The following is a 17528-nucleotide window of genomic DNA, read 5'->3' as shown; positions in this document are numbered from 1 at the left end:
AGTAACAAACATCCAGACATCATGACATCCAAACTTTCGCCTTTATAATATAAGTAGGATATAAGTAGGAAGTAGGATTTAGACTGATAACTTACCGATAGACGCTGCCTCCCGGGAAGGGTGATCTCCGTGGACTCAGAGTCCTTCGGGTCCCGGGTTCTTATGAGCTTGGTGAAGAGGTTGTGGGTATCACGCCTCACGGCGCCCCAGTCCACTCGCTGTAGCCTTTCGAACGCGCTGTGAAAGAACATAATGTCAATGATTGGACATGAAAGCAATATAATTATTTACTCTAAATAAAGCTTAATAAAATATGTTAGTGTAACCGTTGAGTCTTCCAGTGACTTGGCCCAATTTCAGCTTGGTCCACGGGTCAAGTCGTTGGTTTAAATTTTTAAATAGTTTTTCTTCCAGTGACTGGGCCCACCTTCAAAGTTTGTTAGTATATTAAACACCAAATCAACAAAAATTAAAAAAAGCAAACCAGTGCCTAACTTGGACCGTGGACCAAGCTAAAAGTGGGCCAACTCACTAGAATACTCTAACCGTTATGGAGCACTGGCTGATACTGTAGGTAGGTACTACAAATATAAACTACAAACCTACCCTACAAACACATTCTTCAGACCAGCGCCATTTCTATTGTGCGGTTATGGTGAGAATAAGCTATAGGTATGAAGGTAGTGTATAGTTATTAATAAACCAATATTTAGTTACTTACTTAGTTTAATCAGCTAAGAATTAATTAAACCTTTTTTATTCATTTTTGTTTTCTTTTTACTATTTTCAATAATCTTTTGCCTCTTTTCGAAGTCTTATTAAGAGTAGGCAACGGTGTGCCCGTTGATTTTTAGTTAGCCGATAGCAGGCCTGGCTCACTCCGCGCGGTACATCCGATAATTACCTACAGCGAAGCGCCCCGCCGGCGGGTATTATATCAGTCGAGTGTCACGCGCGCTTGTCAGGACGCTGGCGTGGGTTGTAGTATGATTATAATTCTATGATCGAAGTATTATTTAAAAATGGACATAAAGAGAAAGAAATATTGTATGGCGTTCGGGTTTTTAAATTCGAAAAGTAATCTACCGGATTTATCTTTTTTTTTCGCTTCCCAAAGATGCTGAAAGGTATGTTGGCCATGTAGGTAATCAATAATTCTTAGGATAGTATAGGAACCTAACCTACTATGACTACTGCTCAGATTGCGTTCGTTCGTTTCAGCCAAATGACGTCCACTACTGGACAAAGGCCTCTCTCAAGGTTTTCCATAATGAATGCATACTTACCTACATACGTACCTCATTACAAATAAGTAGATTAATTATTTTTTCACTAGACAGCAACCCTAACAGCGTAAGAAGAGTTCAGAGGCACGCGATAGAAAGAGACAAAACTTGTAGGTGAATAAAATTGTAGGTACGTAGTGCTGTGCGAGCTGAATTCCACTGTATCGCGTCGTAGCAAGACTCGCATTTATTTAAATCGTCTTGCGGAGTAATCCTTCTGTACCTGTACTATTACTTATTCTGTGCCGATAGTTTAGTCGGGCTGTTTATCAGTATGGGCATGTATGGGAGTGCGCAGACTACGGCGATTCGATTTGGCCGATTCTTCATACAAATTAAAATCGGGCACAACTATCGGCCAACTAAAAATCAACGGTGTGCGCCTACTCTAAGGTCTTAAGTACATGCACTTTGGAAGGCTCTACAGGATGTATTACATAATTTACAATGCAACAGTTAAGTCTAATATCCTTTATGTTTTAATACGGCTGAGCGCACCGGAGTTTGACGTGGACCAGTGAAGCGGGTGTAGCGAAAAATCGATGTCTCTTCCATACTGTATGACCCGCCTTGGAGACCGACTACCCTCATAATAAATGCATCTCTATGGGACATCAAATGACATAAAAGTTTTAACGGCTGGTTTTAAAGATAAAGATTTTAATTATGCATGGTGGGTGGCAAAAAAGATGGGTGAGACGCCATGGGTTTTGAATCTTACAAATTGTTGTGTGGTTCGAATGATGAGTATAGTCTAAGAGCCAACTAGGTATCTATAATCTTAAAGGAAAATACCCTTGTATAGGTATTATTTTATACCAATATTGATCGTACAAATAACTCTATTTATAGGTACGTTACGACTCAATATAATTTACCGCGACCTTGAATTTAAAGCTAATCACAATACTAGCCTAAAAGCAATGGTTATTATACTGCCTTTATAATAAAAAGTAACATACCTACTCTAGTAAGAACTGCTGAAACTTGTAATCCCATATTCAAACCTAAAATTGCTGGAGCGTCTGTAGACGTAGGGTTTCCGTGAGGTATCCGTTTCAGGCTTAGCTTTACGGATAATATTTTTCGAGCTTTTACTTAGCATCACCTGCTTCGGTGTTTTCGAAGAACCAAATAAGTTCAAGTTCAATTTGATACCTTATGTAAGACTGAATTATAATGTTCATTTAATACCGTGGGAAGTTCTCCTATGTAGTATAATTAATTATATTAAAATTAACCGTCTCGTATACTTTTATAAAAACAATCCTTATTCACAATCTACACAAATCTGCCTACATGCCTTGTTTTGTCTCAACTATCTCTCATTTTTACAATGTCTTACTAAGTCGAACCTTAACTTCGAACTCCTATGTTCTTCTGATTAATTTCGTTGCAGGTCCAATGACAGTTTAACTTTTCCCCGGTACAAACTTGACCTTCACTGGTTGGGTTTTATTGGCTGTAGATCCTGGCTACACAGGAGTTTCAACGGTGGGAACGAGAGTTGGGAATAGTTCCGTTTTACGATGTCTACTTAAATCTGCCCACTCTCCTTTCTTTTGTCTAAGTTATCTCTAAGGCTGAGTTGCACCACCTAAGTTTAACGGTCACTATAACGATAACCGGTGTTTTTTGTATGGAGTTTTACAGATTTTTGACGTTTGTTAATGTTAAAGTAAGATGGTGCAACCCAGTCTAAGACTATAATATGATATTTACCCCTGCATCGCGGAAGCGCTAGTAGACCTCCGCACACGACCTACATCGACGCAGCTGGCAACCTGTGGGAAAAGCAATAGCAATATTAGCAAAGTATTAGTAACTGTTAGTCTAGAGGCTCCCAACTACAGGTCCAGGACCCCCGTGGTCCGCAAAAAACAAAAAGCATCCAAATCAGTTCAAGTGTTTTACACCCGTGTTCACAAACGATGCTGCTTAAGTGAAGTAGCAAATCGAACGTACAGCGTTGAAAATAGCTCTGTGATTGGTTCGTGTATGACCCTGTGCATCCACGCGCATTGTGAGACCTCATAGTAATGTTTGTAAATACGGGCGTATTAATAAATATGGCCCGTAACGATTTGAAATTGCGCGGGCGATACAGCGCCGAGAGTCGCCCGCCTTTGAATAATAATATCCGAGTAAGTCCGTGGATCACTGAACTCGTAGGTGAGAAGATTTAAAGTTGATTAGGATAATAAATCTGCTCAAACGTTTAAGAGGTTTCTTACGCTGCTTCATCTCAGCACCGGCCCATTTATTGTCCCGAAGCAGTGGTAGGGTTAATACAGGGACGTGTAAAAGTTCTTTCTAAAAGTCTTGCAAAAATAAAATGAGCTTTATGTTTTTTGGGAGATTTATCTAAAAATAAGTTAGAGTAATATATTGTAGGTCATGGATTGTGTTATTTTAGGTGGATTAATATTTATTTGTGGGTGGATGTCTCACGCTGCGTTTTCCGGTACGCGGCCTCCACTCCAGAACCTTGCTGCCCCATCGTCCGTCAGTTCTGCGTACTATGTGCTCTGCCCATTGCCACTTCAGCTTGCTAATTCGTCGGGCTAAGGTGGACAAGGTGGACCGACGACATCATAAAGGTAGCAGGAAAGCGCTGGACGCACGCCACTACCGGGTAACATGGAAAGCATTGGGGGAGGCCTATGTTCAGCATTGGACCTATGGCTGAGGTGATGATGATGATGATGATGATTAATATTTATTTTTCTTATTATGTCATGGTCCTAGATTTAGAAAAGTTTGGGAGTCACTGAATCAGTCGTGTATTACTAGTTGCATGGCAACTTTACGAGTACCACAGGGACACGTTTGCGTTAAAAGTGCTGCTTTGTTACTTGCAAATACTCGTACTTCAGCCCGAGTCAGCAACGGACAGGTAAATTGAAATTGTTGTTTTATTGTTAACCTCTCACTAACCACTGTTTTAAATAGACGTGGTTAAATACTGTTCATTCGTTAACTTGACCATCGGTTTATTGACTGCATGAATGTTAATTGCTCTAAAATATTATGCTGCTACAATATCGCAATAATAGGCTGTTTTCTTACACAAACTACCTCTAAGGTCGTCTGTGTAAAGAATAGAGCCTGATATAATACTCGTAAATAATGTTACCACACGCATAATTTACTGCTATTTTTTAACAAGAACATGCCTGTTTTATTATTAAAAAAAATATTCATAAATGATCGTCATTTACGTTTCAGTTAGTATCTTTATTGTTATAGTCGTAAAAAGGCTTACATTATAACACATCCAGGAAAGCATTCACTTAAGGAAACTCTACTTTCGTTTGATAAATCTTTGAGAGAAGTGTTTGTGACAGACGCGTAGATGTGCAAATATGGAACGCAAAGTGATTTTATTGTAGGTGGGTATTTTCAGATGTCCCAAATATGTAACCGTAGTTACAAGTTTTTTTAACATTTCATTCTTGAAAATTAAAAATATATCCATTTATACTGTATAATTGGAATTAATTGGCATGGACATTTCAAATTACTATTAATTGACAACGAAAGACCGTCATTAAAATTATTGTTGGAAACCGATGTTTTTGTAGTTAAAACCATTTTATTTAAAGTGTTTTCACTATGGTGCGGTTTCCAGAAATGTTCAGCACCAATTAACATTTATTTGTACTCAGTGGAAATAATTAATGAGATTTAATTAATGGAGTCCGTTTGTTGAGTTTGTAAAGAGCGCTACGTGAAATCTGTTCGAATTTCCCACACTTTAATTTAGTTACCAAATATTAACTCTAAATTATTTATTAATTTGCACAATAATGAATAAATTTTCCTTTAAAAGCATTTCTTTCATAGCTATACTATGCTAAAATTAACCCTAAATATTTTATTACATGAGTAAGAACCATTATCAATTTAAGTTATGTTAGAAACTTATTTTATACATACTTGATGATGAAATGAACAAAATTCTCTGACTCCATACTTTTCAAAGGGTGACAAGACTCAAGTCTCGAGGCTGTATCAGTCTTTACCGAAATTAAAGTTACGCGAACGTAGTAGGTATGTTAACTGGGCGACAAATTGACTTTGAAAAGTACCTAATCTAAGGCTGAGTTGCACCACCTAACTTTATCGATAACCGGTGTATTTTGTATGGAGTTTGACAGATTTTTGACGATTGTCAAAGTTAAAGTAAGATGGTGCAACCCAACCTAAGTTAGGAAAAAGTAATATTTTTATTGGGTTAGTTGGTTTAGCTCCGACCTCGTTCCCGTGAAGTGGCGGGACGTTATCGGGCCTGCCATCGAGTGACACCTCGTCGACGCCTCAACGCTAATCAATACTCAATTTAAGTGATATTTCTTTAGTTACTCAAACAAAAAACCCTTTTCTTCCCGTTAAATTTACAATCTAAGAGGACAGTCTTTACATTCGTGAAGGTAGACGTGACCCTTACGTAGCGTTGAGGATTTCCCAAACAGTTCAGTAAAAGTTAAATTAAAGGTCTGACAAGTAAAGAAACCTGTGTTCTCTGCTCTTTGTATCGATGAAAGTATATGCGTGTGAATACAACAATCTTCCTTTGAATATTTCTGGTATCGATACATCGAAACCAAGTATCTACAATGTAGGTATCGGTAAAATGTATTCAATTCCAGCAATTAAGATAAGCGTCGATTGTTGTGGCCTCCATTACCCGCAAGCGAACCAGTTCCACAATTTGGCTTCGCTGTAATGGGAAATTTGACTTAGGCCAATATCATGCTTGCTGGCGTTCCACAATGGGGATTAATCACGTACCAGCTTAATATTAATAAGTTATTACAGTGGCGTATTGTTGCAGGTGTTCGCGTGGGTAGGATGCGCCGAACCTGCACCACAGAATAATAATAAGTACTACGTACAGAAGTTTTACTTCGCGAAGGTATTTAAAAAAATATATGCTCAATGTCATTAATAATATAGTGTAACTAGCTGTGCCCGCGACTTCGTCCGCGTGGACTAATGACTTTGGGTAGGCACTTTTAATCATTTAGTCTAATTATTTTACAAAGGCCTATGTTCAGCAGTGGACGTCCTATGGCTGAAATGATGATGATGATGATGATGATGATGATTTTACAAATAGCTTTTGCCCGCGACTTCGTCCGTGTAGAAGTCGAAAAAGTTCTCATAGGATTTTTAAATGGTTTTTAACGTTATTATCTAAATGTTTGAATACTATTTGATCGTTTAAACACAGTGAATGATTCAATTACATAAAATTTTAATGATACTTTTCACGGCTTCGCTCTCATGAATGTTAACGACCGTCAAAAGCACGTCGATAGATGGCGGTCACTAATTTAGACTTTGATTTGCTCGTTTAAACACAGTGAATTATTCAATTACATAAAATATCTATAATGACTAAATTTTAAATATTATGAACAGTTCTATAAATGTAATATTTAGTTCCTAATTAGGACTAATGATACGTTTCACGGCTTCGCTTTGCGGACGACACCGCACTCTACAAGTCCGGACGTAATCGGAATTACGTCATCTTGGCGCTCCAACGCGCAGTCACACAATTAGGCGAATGGTTCAGGAAGTGGCGTATCGAGGTAAATCCCGAAAAAAGTGCAGCAGTGTACTTTTCTAGGGCTTTGTCTGCGAAACGTCCTCCGGTTCGCACTCGTCCTAATGTCCCCACCCATCTCACCTTATTTGACCAAACTATTCCTTGGAAAAGTGAGGCCAAATACTTAGGTGTCACCCTCGACCAGAGATTAACGTTCGCTCCGCACCTCAGACGCGTCTTGAGCCGTGCAAACCACTACATCCACCGACTCTACCACCTAGTTGGAAGGAAAAGTAAATTGTCACTTAGAAATAAGTTGACAATTTACAAAACCTGCATCCGTCCAGTGTTGACTTACGCCAGTCCGGTGTTTGCTCACACTTCCTGCACAGACCTTAAGAAATTCCAGACCCTCCAAAACAAATTCTTACGCCGAGCCGCGGATGCCCCGTGGTTCGTGCGTAATACGAATCTCCATAGAGATTTCGAGATCCCATCGATTGATCACTTTATGAAAGAAGCCTCTCGCCGCTACTTTGATAAAGCGATCAACCACAAGAACCCTCTTATCGTTAGCGCCGCCACGTATACACCCCAGAAAGATGTCGCTGCCCAATACCGACGACCTAGGCATGTCCTAGACGACCCGGACGATCCTATTACCGAATTTCTGAACACAGACATCACTGCCTTAAGCACGCCAACTACTCCACAACACAGTAGCTCGTTACACCGTACTCGCCGGCGAGTACGAGGCCCTGCTTTCCATTTCGGACGGTACAGACATGTACCGGGCCGGTTCTCCCCTATCCGTCCCCCGGACACGGCCTGAGCCGAGGTCCGAGCCTACCGTGGCGCCCTCAGGCCGCGTCCGTAGTCCCCTCGATCGGGCCCACTAGAGTGAGCCCGCCGTAGGCTGGACTTTGGTCCAACACCGCGGTGGGCAACCCTCTTGTTGGGTTCGCCACTGATCGGGCGCCTTATGCGCTCGATACGGCCCGATCGCGAACGTCGGTCTGCGACCGACGCGGACGAGCCTGGGCTTCGCTTCGCGAAGCCCACACTCGGCCTCGTCGGCACGCGCACCGACGATCGCCAAACGGCTAGAGTACCTTCTGTACTCGCCACTCTGCCCGGTGAAGCTGGAAAAGCTCCTCAAGCTATCAGCGCGCGTCCCTTCAAAAAAAAAAAAAGAAATAAAAATGTAAATTGAATGTTTTAACTCCTTATGGTGGTTGAGCGTCATGTTCCACAACTTCAGCTTTATAATATTAGTATAGAAGTATAGAAGTTTAGAAGTATAGATATTAGTATAGATTTAGCCTGTCTCAAGAGTCAACCACCATTTTGTTGACAAACGTCAGTGATCGGCACTGCGCCGAAGCTATAGGGCTGACTTCAGTAAAATGATGTGACGTGAGGTGCCAAACTGCGGAAAATGGCGGAGGAAATACATGATTTAGCATGAATTATCATGAATAATATTAACTACTTATTTACCTCTCAGTGTCTTGAGGCAACTTAAAAAAGTAGGTACATTCTGTGTTTTTATTATTATTTAGGCAGTTAAATACTGCACAGTATTTAGTACACCATTTTCTTTATTTTCTTCCATCATACACAGGAATACGCGTGCGTGAGTCAATGTTCGCTCGTATGTGAGGCCTTGTGGAATAGTATCCTGTAGGTGGGCCATCGTGCGTGTTTTGTTTTCGATGTAAACTCGCGGAGATGAACAGGCCTGCCTGCACACACAATAGGGACAGTACAGCAAATAAAGCTATACATTTTGGCTGGAAAGTGGCACTTATTTCAATGTCATTGATGTCAGTGTTCAGCTTGACATGCTGTCGTCTTTACAATGGAGTAGCTCTTTATGCTGTTAACGAGGTAGGTACTCATCTGGTCCATTGTCTATGCTTGCATCTATACCTACGTTGATGATGATAAAGGATAATTGAAATTCGAGCTGATACTTTATTATAAGGTTGCTCCGTGTCAAATTGATTTCTGTTACTTCGATAATAATATTCCAATATTATAAAGCTGAAGAGTTTGTTTGCTTGAACGCGTTAGTCTGAGAGAACTACTGGTCTGATTTGAAAAAATATTTTTGTGTCCATTTATCGAGGGAGGCTAGGGCGGAGCAGTAAAGAAAAATGATGCAAACACGGAAAATATTATTCAAACTATACTCACGCGTACGAAGTTTAAAAAATGCCGAACAAGCCCCAAACAGAAAGCAGGGTGGGTTCCGATGTGGTCACAATCGGAATGTGTACTTAGTAGTACTTAGTAACGTTTGATTTATTTATCACTTTAGCTTCAGCCATCGCGTCCTGTCATTGGCCTATGCACGCACAGTGATCGCCATTGCCGATTCGACCGTACCTATGCACGCGTTGGTTTGGCTGAAGCTTTTAGCAGTTCAGTTGGATAAATAAGTCCATTGTAAGCGCGCGCCCACGTAATATGTCCGCCCACAATCTAGTAAATGTCCCTGTAGGTAAGAACCAATATTGAAGTTACGGGAATAAGTGGTCTATCTATGTATTTGCTATTGTTTACCCGGTCAAGTACAGGCGGTCTTGATTTATAAAACTTTTCGCAATAAGGTATTTATACTTCATCTCTAATATCAACAAAAGCAGGTATCTAAATTGAATGAACTTTGCCTCATAAATATTGTATTAGTAAAATCCCTGCCATTTCGCATGTTATTTTTGACACTCGTATTAAAATAACATTCGTGTAGGTATACATTTTTGAGAGAGTAGTCTATAACAGTATTATTTTATTTCTTATCCTAAACGATGCACAAATGTGAAAAAAAAAGGTTTTTTACATTCCTCCGAAAATTTTCACCTAATATTACCATATCTTATTGGGTTTAAAACTGACGCACAATTGTAAAATATGGAATACAAAAAACAAGAAAGAATTCCCGTGCCATTCCAGATTCAGAACGTAACATAAAGCTGTATCCTAAGGCCTATTTATTGGAGATAGAAATACGTTTTTCCCGTTTCCTAACGAACAAAGAATCTTTCGATTTACACTTGAACAAATAACGCCTTTTTGTATGTAAGGTCGAGAATGGAACTCCCAGAGTTCATTCGCAGCCTTACATTTGCTTTGATGAATGGAAAATTGTTCACGCTTAAGTACTCTTAATGATCTATTGTTAATCATACCATGTTCGTGATTTTCCAAATTGATGCTTATTGATATTTCTCAGTCGTGATCGATACTGTAATAATAATTTTCAGCTCCTTTTCCTTTTCTTTAAAGATACATTGATTTAGACATATACGTGAATCCAACAATCGAAATGAGAATACTTTAGGTAGGCACCTTTTTAGGAAATATTACACAGTTCATCCAAACACGCTATCAATTTCCTATGTAGGTATATAGGTTAGATATTGGTTATTTTAGCCAAAGGAAAACTGCATCTGAAACTCCCACGTTTCAGTGAAACTCAACTGAAACATCAATCGGATCTTTGATAGTGTTGATCGTTGTGCAAGTTCAATCCCTAGAAACTCCGACACTAAGTTTATCAAACGATTACTTAGGTGTATAACTGTATAGGTATTGGGTAAACGTTTCCAAGAACAAGACGGAGGTGTGTATAATCGCTTTGGAGAATTAAATGTATAAGCAACTAGCGGTCGCCCGCGACTTCGTACGCGTGTATCCAGTTTTACCCCTACAAGAGTTGAATTTTGCAAAATCCCGTCTTTTGTAGATACATGAGTACAACGGCCCTAATAACATTTATTTAGTTCGGAATCGGAACGCAGGTGGTATGTTAATTGAACATTTTACATTTGAATTTTACACAACTATTTGTAGAAGACTGTCGTCTTGTTTAGTAATTTCTCAAACTCTGAAGTCACAAAAATGTTTGCTCAAAGTTACAAAATAGTATGCATTCAAAAATTGCACGGGTTCGGTTCGTGTCTAAAAATATATCAAACTTGACTTTTATTTGAAACTTTCTAGACGTCTTGTTACTTAAATACGTAAATATACCAACTCAACAATTATCGGTTTGTCTGGCAACCATAAAACTGTAGAAAACTTCCTTAGATGTTACGAAAATGTAAAGAAACAAAAATAATTGTGAATTTTGTAAAACACCTACTCAGTAATTATGACAGTTTGATAAATGAATATACATTTATTAACTTGCGTATTAGATTTTTTAACATAAATATCCGATTGGTTTAACACAATAATGTAGGTATTTAATTTATGAAAAGTTCATACTTTATTCTTTTTTATTGAAGTAAAAAAATCACTTCTCCGTAAAGCAGTGTTTATCTTTCCAGGCTATTTAGTGTTAATGATTTGTTAAATTCTTTGAGTTGGCTGACTATGTAATGAATGAATTTATAATATTTTGTGGAAGCTGTTAGTGGTTTCATCTTTTTTAATGATTTTTGTTAGTCTATATGGGTTCAAGTTTTGTGCATGAGAGATGGATTCATGATCTAGGCGTTTAGACGCGAATCGTGATTAGAAGGTGGGCAGTAATGAGCACGCTCAAGCCAATAATTCAAATTAGAAAGCGAGGTGTTAAATTTTGAACAGCTTACCCAAATCATATTTTATTTATGTTTAACATTATACCTGTCTATTTATAGTTACTATCTCTATATGTAAATACGAGTACTATTTTCAGTATTAGTTCACAAGGAACTCTACAATATGGGTCTGATAACTTCGATATTGCATCGAAGGTTGCTCGCATTGTGGAGTTAGTCTTGAACTATCTTCCTATGTTTAGACCGAGCCGGTAGTTCGAAGGAGGCTGCGAAACAAACTCATTAAAACTGTCAGCTAAGTTTAATGCGATTAGCACTTGGGTTTCATTCATGCCTCGTTTACTTAAAGGTCTCGTTTGAACTAAGTTATGTGTGTATCTTAGGAATATTTTTTCAATTACAAGTACCTACCTCACAAGGTACCCACTGAAAACCAGTGTCTTGGCACTTGGAGTGGGTGACCTCTTTGGCAACATTTTTTTTCTCTTTTTCTCTCCGTTGTTTTTGTACTTTTATAAGTTGTCAACCCAGGCAAACTTGGCGGCGCACTGTAGCGGACGAGGCGAAGAAGATCGGCAGGACCTAGAGCGAGATCAAGCGAGAAGCTCAAGACCGGACGAGATGGAGGACTGTTGTGGACGCCCTCTGCCCCATCTAGGGGTCATAGGACCATAAGTCAAGTAAGTCAAGTTGTCAATTAAATATTTTTCTTTATTTCTTTCTTTCGTGGTAGATGTGACAGTCATAAAATTGGATTATACTTGTATAAAATATCATATATACCTATTCAACTTATTACTTAGGTACCTAATAACCTTAACCTTAATCATAACTTTATACTCGTATTTATTTTATTTACCATACAATGTACTCTCATAAGCAAAACATTGTGTAGTAAGTTTTGTAATGTTTTTTTTATATCGAGTGTCAGAAAATTGTAATTGAAAGGTGTCATCAGTACTTGAAAGCATTCTGCTGCATAAATATCCCAGCTCTTATTAACTATGTAGTTACTTTGTTGTACACTCCAAGCATTACACCCATAATACTATATGATAAAAACTAGCATAATATTCTGACACACAAACCGTGTTATTTTTAAAAAGTGCATCAACAATGCACACCAGTTATTCGTTTCTCTTTCAGTAGCTTTAAGCTCGTCCAGTTTCAAAAAAGTTCGCTATCCGCTCAACAGTGTACCTACCATGAGTTTACGTTAGGTGTGCTCGCTAGCGAGTACGTCAAAAATCTCTATGAAGATTTTGTTTCTTGAAAGTAGCCGCTAGGGGCGCTGCACAATATGTCATACAATTAAATGTCATTTTTTAACGCAGTCGCTAGCGAGCACACCTAACGTAAACTCACAAATTCAGTTATGCGTCTCGGTGCCCAGTTATTTTTCGAAGCATACTCGTAACATACCTTTAAATAGTCAAACCCATACCACCCATACTCATCGCATCCCATCATCCTTATTCGGCTTTTTTTTGCCATGTGGCTTTGTGCTGTTTGCACATTTAGCCAGTGATAAGTAAAAGATATTTCAAGTTGGGTATAAAATACAAATAATGATATTATTACACTCAACATCAAATAAATCGTACGTCCTGCGACAAGCACTTTCAAACGTACGAGTATGTATCCCCATTTCCCATCTACATAATACACTTGCGAGCAAAAGTATGGAATCACTTACATGAAGTTGTTTCCACGCGATCTTGTGTACTAACCAATTTGTTAGTAACAAAAAAAGTAGCACCATTTTAAAGATTAAACTTTTAGCTTTAAATTGATACCAAATTCATTTAAATCACACCAGTATTTAAAAAGATATCCCGGCTAATGTGAAGAAGTAAGGAAAAAGACATGTATCAACTGTTTGATACGTCGCGAGTTGCGGCCTATTTACCCCCCATAAAAGCACGTGTTTTTGGATTTTTGCTTTCACACGTTGATCCATACACATCTCCGCTTCTTTTGACACTTTACCTGGGATTCTACACCTTCAGAAGCAGCACAAATCGTTGCACTATTGCAAGAAGGGCTCAGCCAGCGGGCTGTCGCACGTCAGCTCCACATAAGCCAGTCCTGGGTTTCGAAAGTTTTAAGACGCTTTCGGGAGACTGGTGGCTTTATCACGAGACCAAGTTCTGAACATTGCCGGTGCACATCGCAGAGGGAAAACCGTTTTTTCATGTCAACTTCTCTACGAAATCGTCATTTGACTGGTATCGACGTCCAGCAAGAGCTCAGAAATGTTCGTAGGATAGCTGTTAGCAAGTGGACAGTTTGTCTAAGATATAAACAATATAATTTGACTCCAAAAAGGCCTGCCACAGGCTTGAAACTGACGGCAGGTCACCGATAAGCACGCTTTCAATTTGCTCCTACACATCTCGATGGGAAGTCGAGCAAGCCACCCCCATAAGCCAATGTTTTAGCGAACCAGCACTGCACAAATCGCTCCCCAGGCCGTCTATAGACCCGACCTCTTCGACTGCTGCACTGCAAAAACAGTCTGCATTCATCGGAATGAAAAAACGGTCATCCCTCTGCGATGTGCACCGGCGCTGTTCAGAACTTGGTCTCGGGATAAAGCCACCAGTCTCCCAAAAGCGTCTTAAAACTTTCGAAACCCAGGACTGGCTTATGTGGAGCTGACGTGCGACAGCCCGCTGGCTGAGCCCTTCTTGCAACAGTGCAATGATTTGTGCTGCTTCTGTAGGTGTAGAATCCCAGGTAAAGTGTCAAAAGAAGCCGAGATGTGTATGGATCAACGTGTGAACGCAAAAATCCGTAAACACGTGCTTTTATGGGGGGTAAATAGGCCGCAACTCGCGACGTATCAAACAGTTGGTAATGCCTTTTTTCTTACTTCTTCACATCAGCCGGGATATCTTTTTAAATACCGGTGTGATTAAAATGAGTTTGGTATCAATTTAAAGTTAAAAGTTTAATCTTTAAAATGGTGCTACTTTTTTTGTTACTAACAAATTCGTTAGTACACAAGACCGCGTGGAAACAACTTCATGTAAGTGATTCCATACTTTTGCTCGCGAGTGTATATTGCCATTTGAAAGCCTAGTTCTAAACTTCATTTCATTAAACACCCCAAAAATGTGACTTTAGACGGATGCAGAGTATCTTCTTAAAGCGACGGATAGTTACGAGGCAAATTTGATGGCTATAATACTGTTAAATTAGAATCGATCGCTATCCATCTGTTAAAGAGGACACGTGAGATCATTATTTGGTTTTATAAACACAAAAATGGGTCTAATTAGTCCCAGAGGTGAGCCCAAAGTAAAGCCTTTTTCAAGTCACAATTATGGTACCTGTTAATTGTTTATAATAAAATTAAATGTGTTTTTCTTTAAATTTATTTATGGGGCTTTTAAATAACACCAATATTGTTGAGGCATCATGATTGTGTCAGAAGAAAATCTTTAATTAAAGTTATTGTCGCGGAAGGTGCGGTTTATTTGACGTCGAGTGTATATCCCCACTAAGTATTTTCAATACAAAGATCAATTCAATTCAATCTTTTTCGTAAGAAAACTTAAAGCAATGCTGCACTCTTTTGTTTTATTTCATGCAAGTTCGTGTACACATAATGGTTAATAATCCATCTTATTGTGTACTCATTCATATTCAGCTATCCATTAATTTATGCCAATTTAACCGTGTAAAAACCAGAAGAAAAAATCAAAATAGTGGCACATGGATACAACTAAAGTTCTATATCTCTTTACAAAAAATAGAACATGTATATTACGCTGCATTCTGACAAAAAGTCCATGTAAATGCTTAATAACTGTGATCACGGTTGTTCAGTACAACAGCCTCTAATCTTGGATACCTTGGAGCTATGCTTACATAATATAGCACCAATGATATTAACACCGCGGCAAGGTAAGCGGATAACTCCTCCACTATGCCGCGGGATGAACTAATTTAAGCTGTCAGAAATGTCACAACAAGTTTGAACAGGTAATTAACACTGCTGTACAGCTTTCCTGATAGAATTTCTTGTTACAGGTAGGTACAAAAGGATCAAGTAGCATACTTTTCGCTTTTCTGAGCTATTATTGGCTATATTTACATCTTACTCGTAAGTTCCTTTTTCAGGTTAGTATTCCATTCTGTTGACTTACTTAATTATTTTTTAATCTAAACATTACCTACAGTATTCACATACAAATCATTAAAATGCCCCACAGGGACCAGGGACCGTTAAAAAACAAAACAGTTGGTCGTTATTTGATCCAAATATTTTGCTGCCGAAATAGATTTACAAACAAGGCCGACCATGGTTCAGCGATGTTTGAAAAACAGTAAAAAAACTGTGTTACTCAAACAATCCGCTTATGCTTCAGATTGCAGGATTTAGTGCGAGGCTCTGTTTTTGTTTTTACTAGTTTATATCATACTACGCCTGCCCGCGGCTTTTCCAACGTGGTTTCCAATAAGTAATTGGGATTACCTATAGCTCTCTAATCTAGATATATCTATAAGAGCGAAAGGTCACTGACTGACTCACTCACTCATCACGAAATCTCAGAAACTACAAGTGCTAGGAGTCTCAAATTTTGCATGGGGGTTCCTTTTAGGACGTAGGTGCTCACTAAGACGAGATTTTGCAAAATTCAACCCTTAAGGGGGTAAAACGGGTCCACGCGTACGAAGTCGCGGGCGGTCGCTAGTTCAATTCAATGTGCAATTCATCATCATCATCAGTCATCATCATTTAGTGTCCACTGCAGGACGTTAACCCTCAAGTAACACCGTGGGGTAATTTTTTACCCCAGGCGCATAAAAATTGACATATCTTTTTTTCAAGCGAAGCTAGTGCATTGTTGTTTTGTGTATTCTCAATGCAGAGCGTGTGCTTTAAGCTCGTAAACGCGTGATACGAGAAAAATCATCCGTTTGGCTTTTACAGGTAGGTGGGGTAGAAATTTACCCCAGGGTGTTAGTTACGCATGCTTTAATTTATCATCACCTGACATGTTATCATCAGGTTTTTATAATATTTAAAGAAAATTAATAAATATTTATATGACGATCAAGTAGCACGTTGTCTCGAGAATGCAGAAAGATAAATAGAGCTTCATTTACATGATACTTTTCGAACTTTGAAGACATCCCCTTAGAACAGAGCATTCATAAATTTGCCATAGAAATAGAGCTCGAAAGTGATAATTATGTAATATTTCAGTGTGTTTCATGTGTTTTGAAAATAATTATTAGGAATAAAATAAAAATAAAAATATTTTCTTCATAATTTTATAAAAAATCAAGTTTTTTTTATTTTGCTTTGTTATAAATCCAGAAATTTTCCTTTTATTTAACTTTGAGTTTAAAATGTGTACAAAGCATTTATTCGATATCCGATTAGTGTAAGTTTTTGGTTGCCACAATAACTTTCCAAGATTTTTCTAGAAGACAATTGTGGAGACTATTAGTTGTCTTTGCTTTTTGTTATAATTTATTTAAAATGTTTTTTACGCTAGATAGACGTTTTTTTTAAAACAACCGTATAATATAGTGAGCCCGCTAATACAATTAAATCAGAAATTGAATTGATTTTAAATATTTACATAAAACTTTCCAATTTCCGTTTGGGGTAATTTTTTACCCCAGGGTGTTCAATGTGTAACCAAAAATAAGGATGTTACTTAAGGGTTAAGTCTCTAATTTACCAGAAGCAAACAGAGGAAGATCGCACATGTATACCTTAGTTTGTTCTCATTGCACTTTTGTACGAGAATGGTCCACCACTATGTTTGGAACGACATAATAAACAAGCGCACGTTAAAACATCACGGACGCACATGAAGCTTAACAATGGCATCTAATGCAGTCCTAATAGGTGCTATTTTACAACAGTCTTATGTACTGTAGACAGTACATTATCTGGCACATGCCCTTTTAGAATCACGTACAGCACGTAGGGAAACGTCGTGATTCCAGAAACCGGAATTCTGGGCACCAAAGCGAAGACAGCGTGGATAAAGACATCTAAAACCTAAGGCTGAGTTGCACCACCTAACTATGAAGATAACCGGTGCTTCTTGTATGGAGTTCAACAGATTTTTGACGTTTGTCAAAGTTAAAGTAAGATGGTGCAAC

At 38.5% G+C, this 17528-nt stretch overlaps 1 protein-coding gene across 1 annotated transcript in view; it reads right to left on the bottom strand.

Moving 5' to 3' along the window:
* LOC114358891 (probable cationic amino acid transporter) overlaps positions 1-17528 on the bottom strand; it is a 142672-nt gene that overhangs the window by 86303 nt on the left and 38841 nt on the right. The window contains exons 2-3 of the mRNA XM_028313052.1: positions 3009-3070; positions 96-237 (exon numbers count right to left, since the gene is read on the bottom strand). Coding sequence (XP_028168853.1) covers positions 96-237; positions 3009-3016 — 150 coding nt within the window. The 5' untranslated portion in view covers positions 3017-3070. The remainder of the gene's footprint in view (positions 1-95; positions 238-3008; positions 3071-17528) is intronic.

This window comes from Ostrinia furnacalis, unplaced genomic scaffold (assembly GCF_004193835.3).
Source record: "Ostrinia furnacalis isolate ACB-3 unplaced genomic scaffold, ASM419383v2 OfSCF4140, whole genome shotgun sequence".
Taxonomy (NCBI): domain Eukaryota; kingdom Metazoa; phylum Arthropoda; class Insecta; order Lepidoptera; family Crambidae; genus Ostrinia; species Ostrinia furnacalis.
Note: the sequence above shows the minus strand (reverse complement) of the source record. Positions and strands in the feature narration are given on the sequence as shown.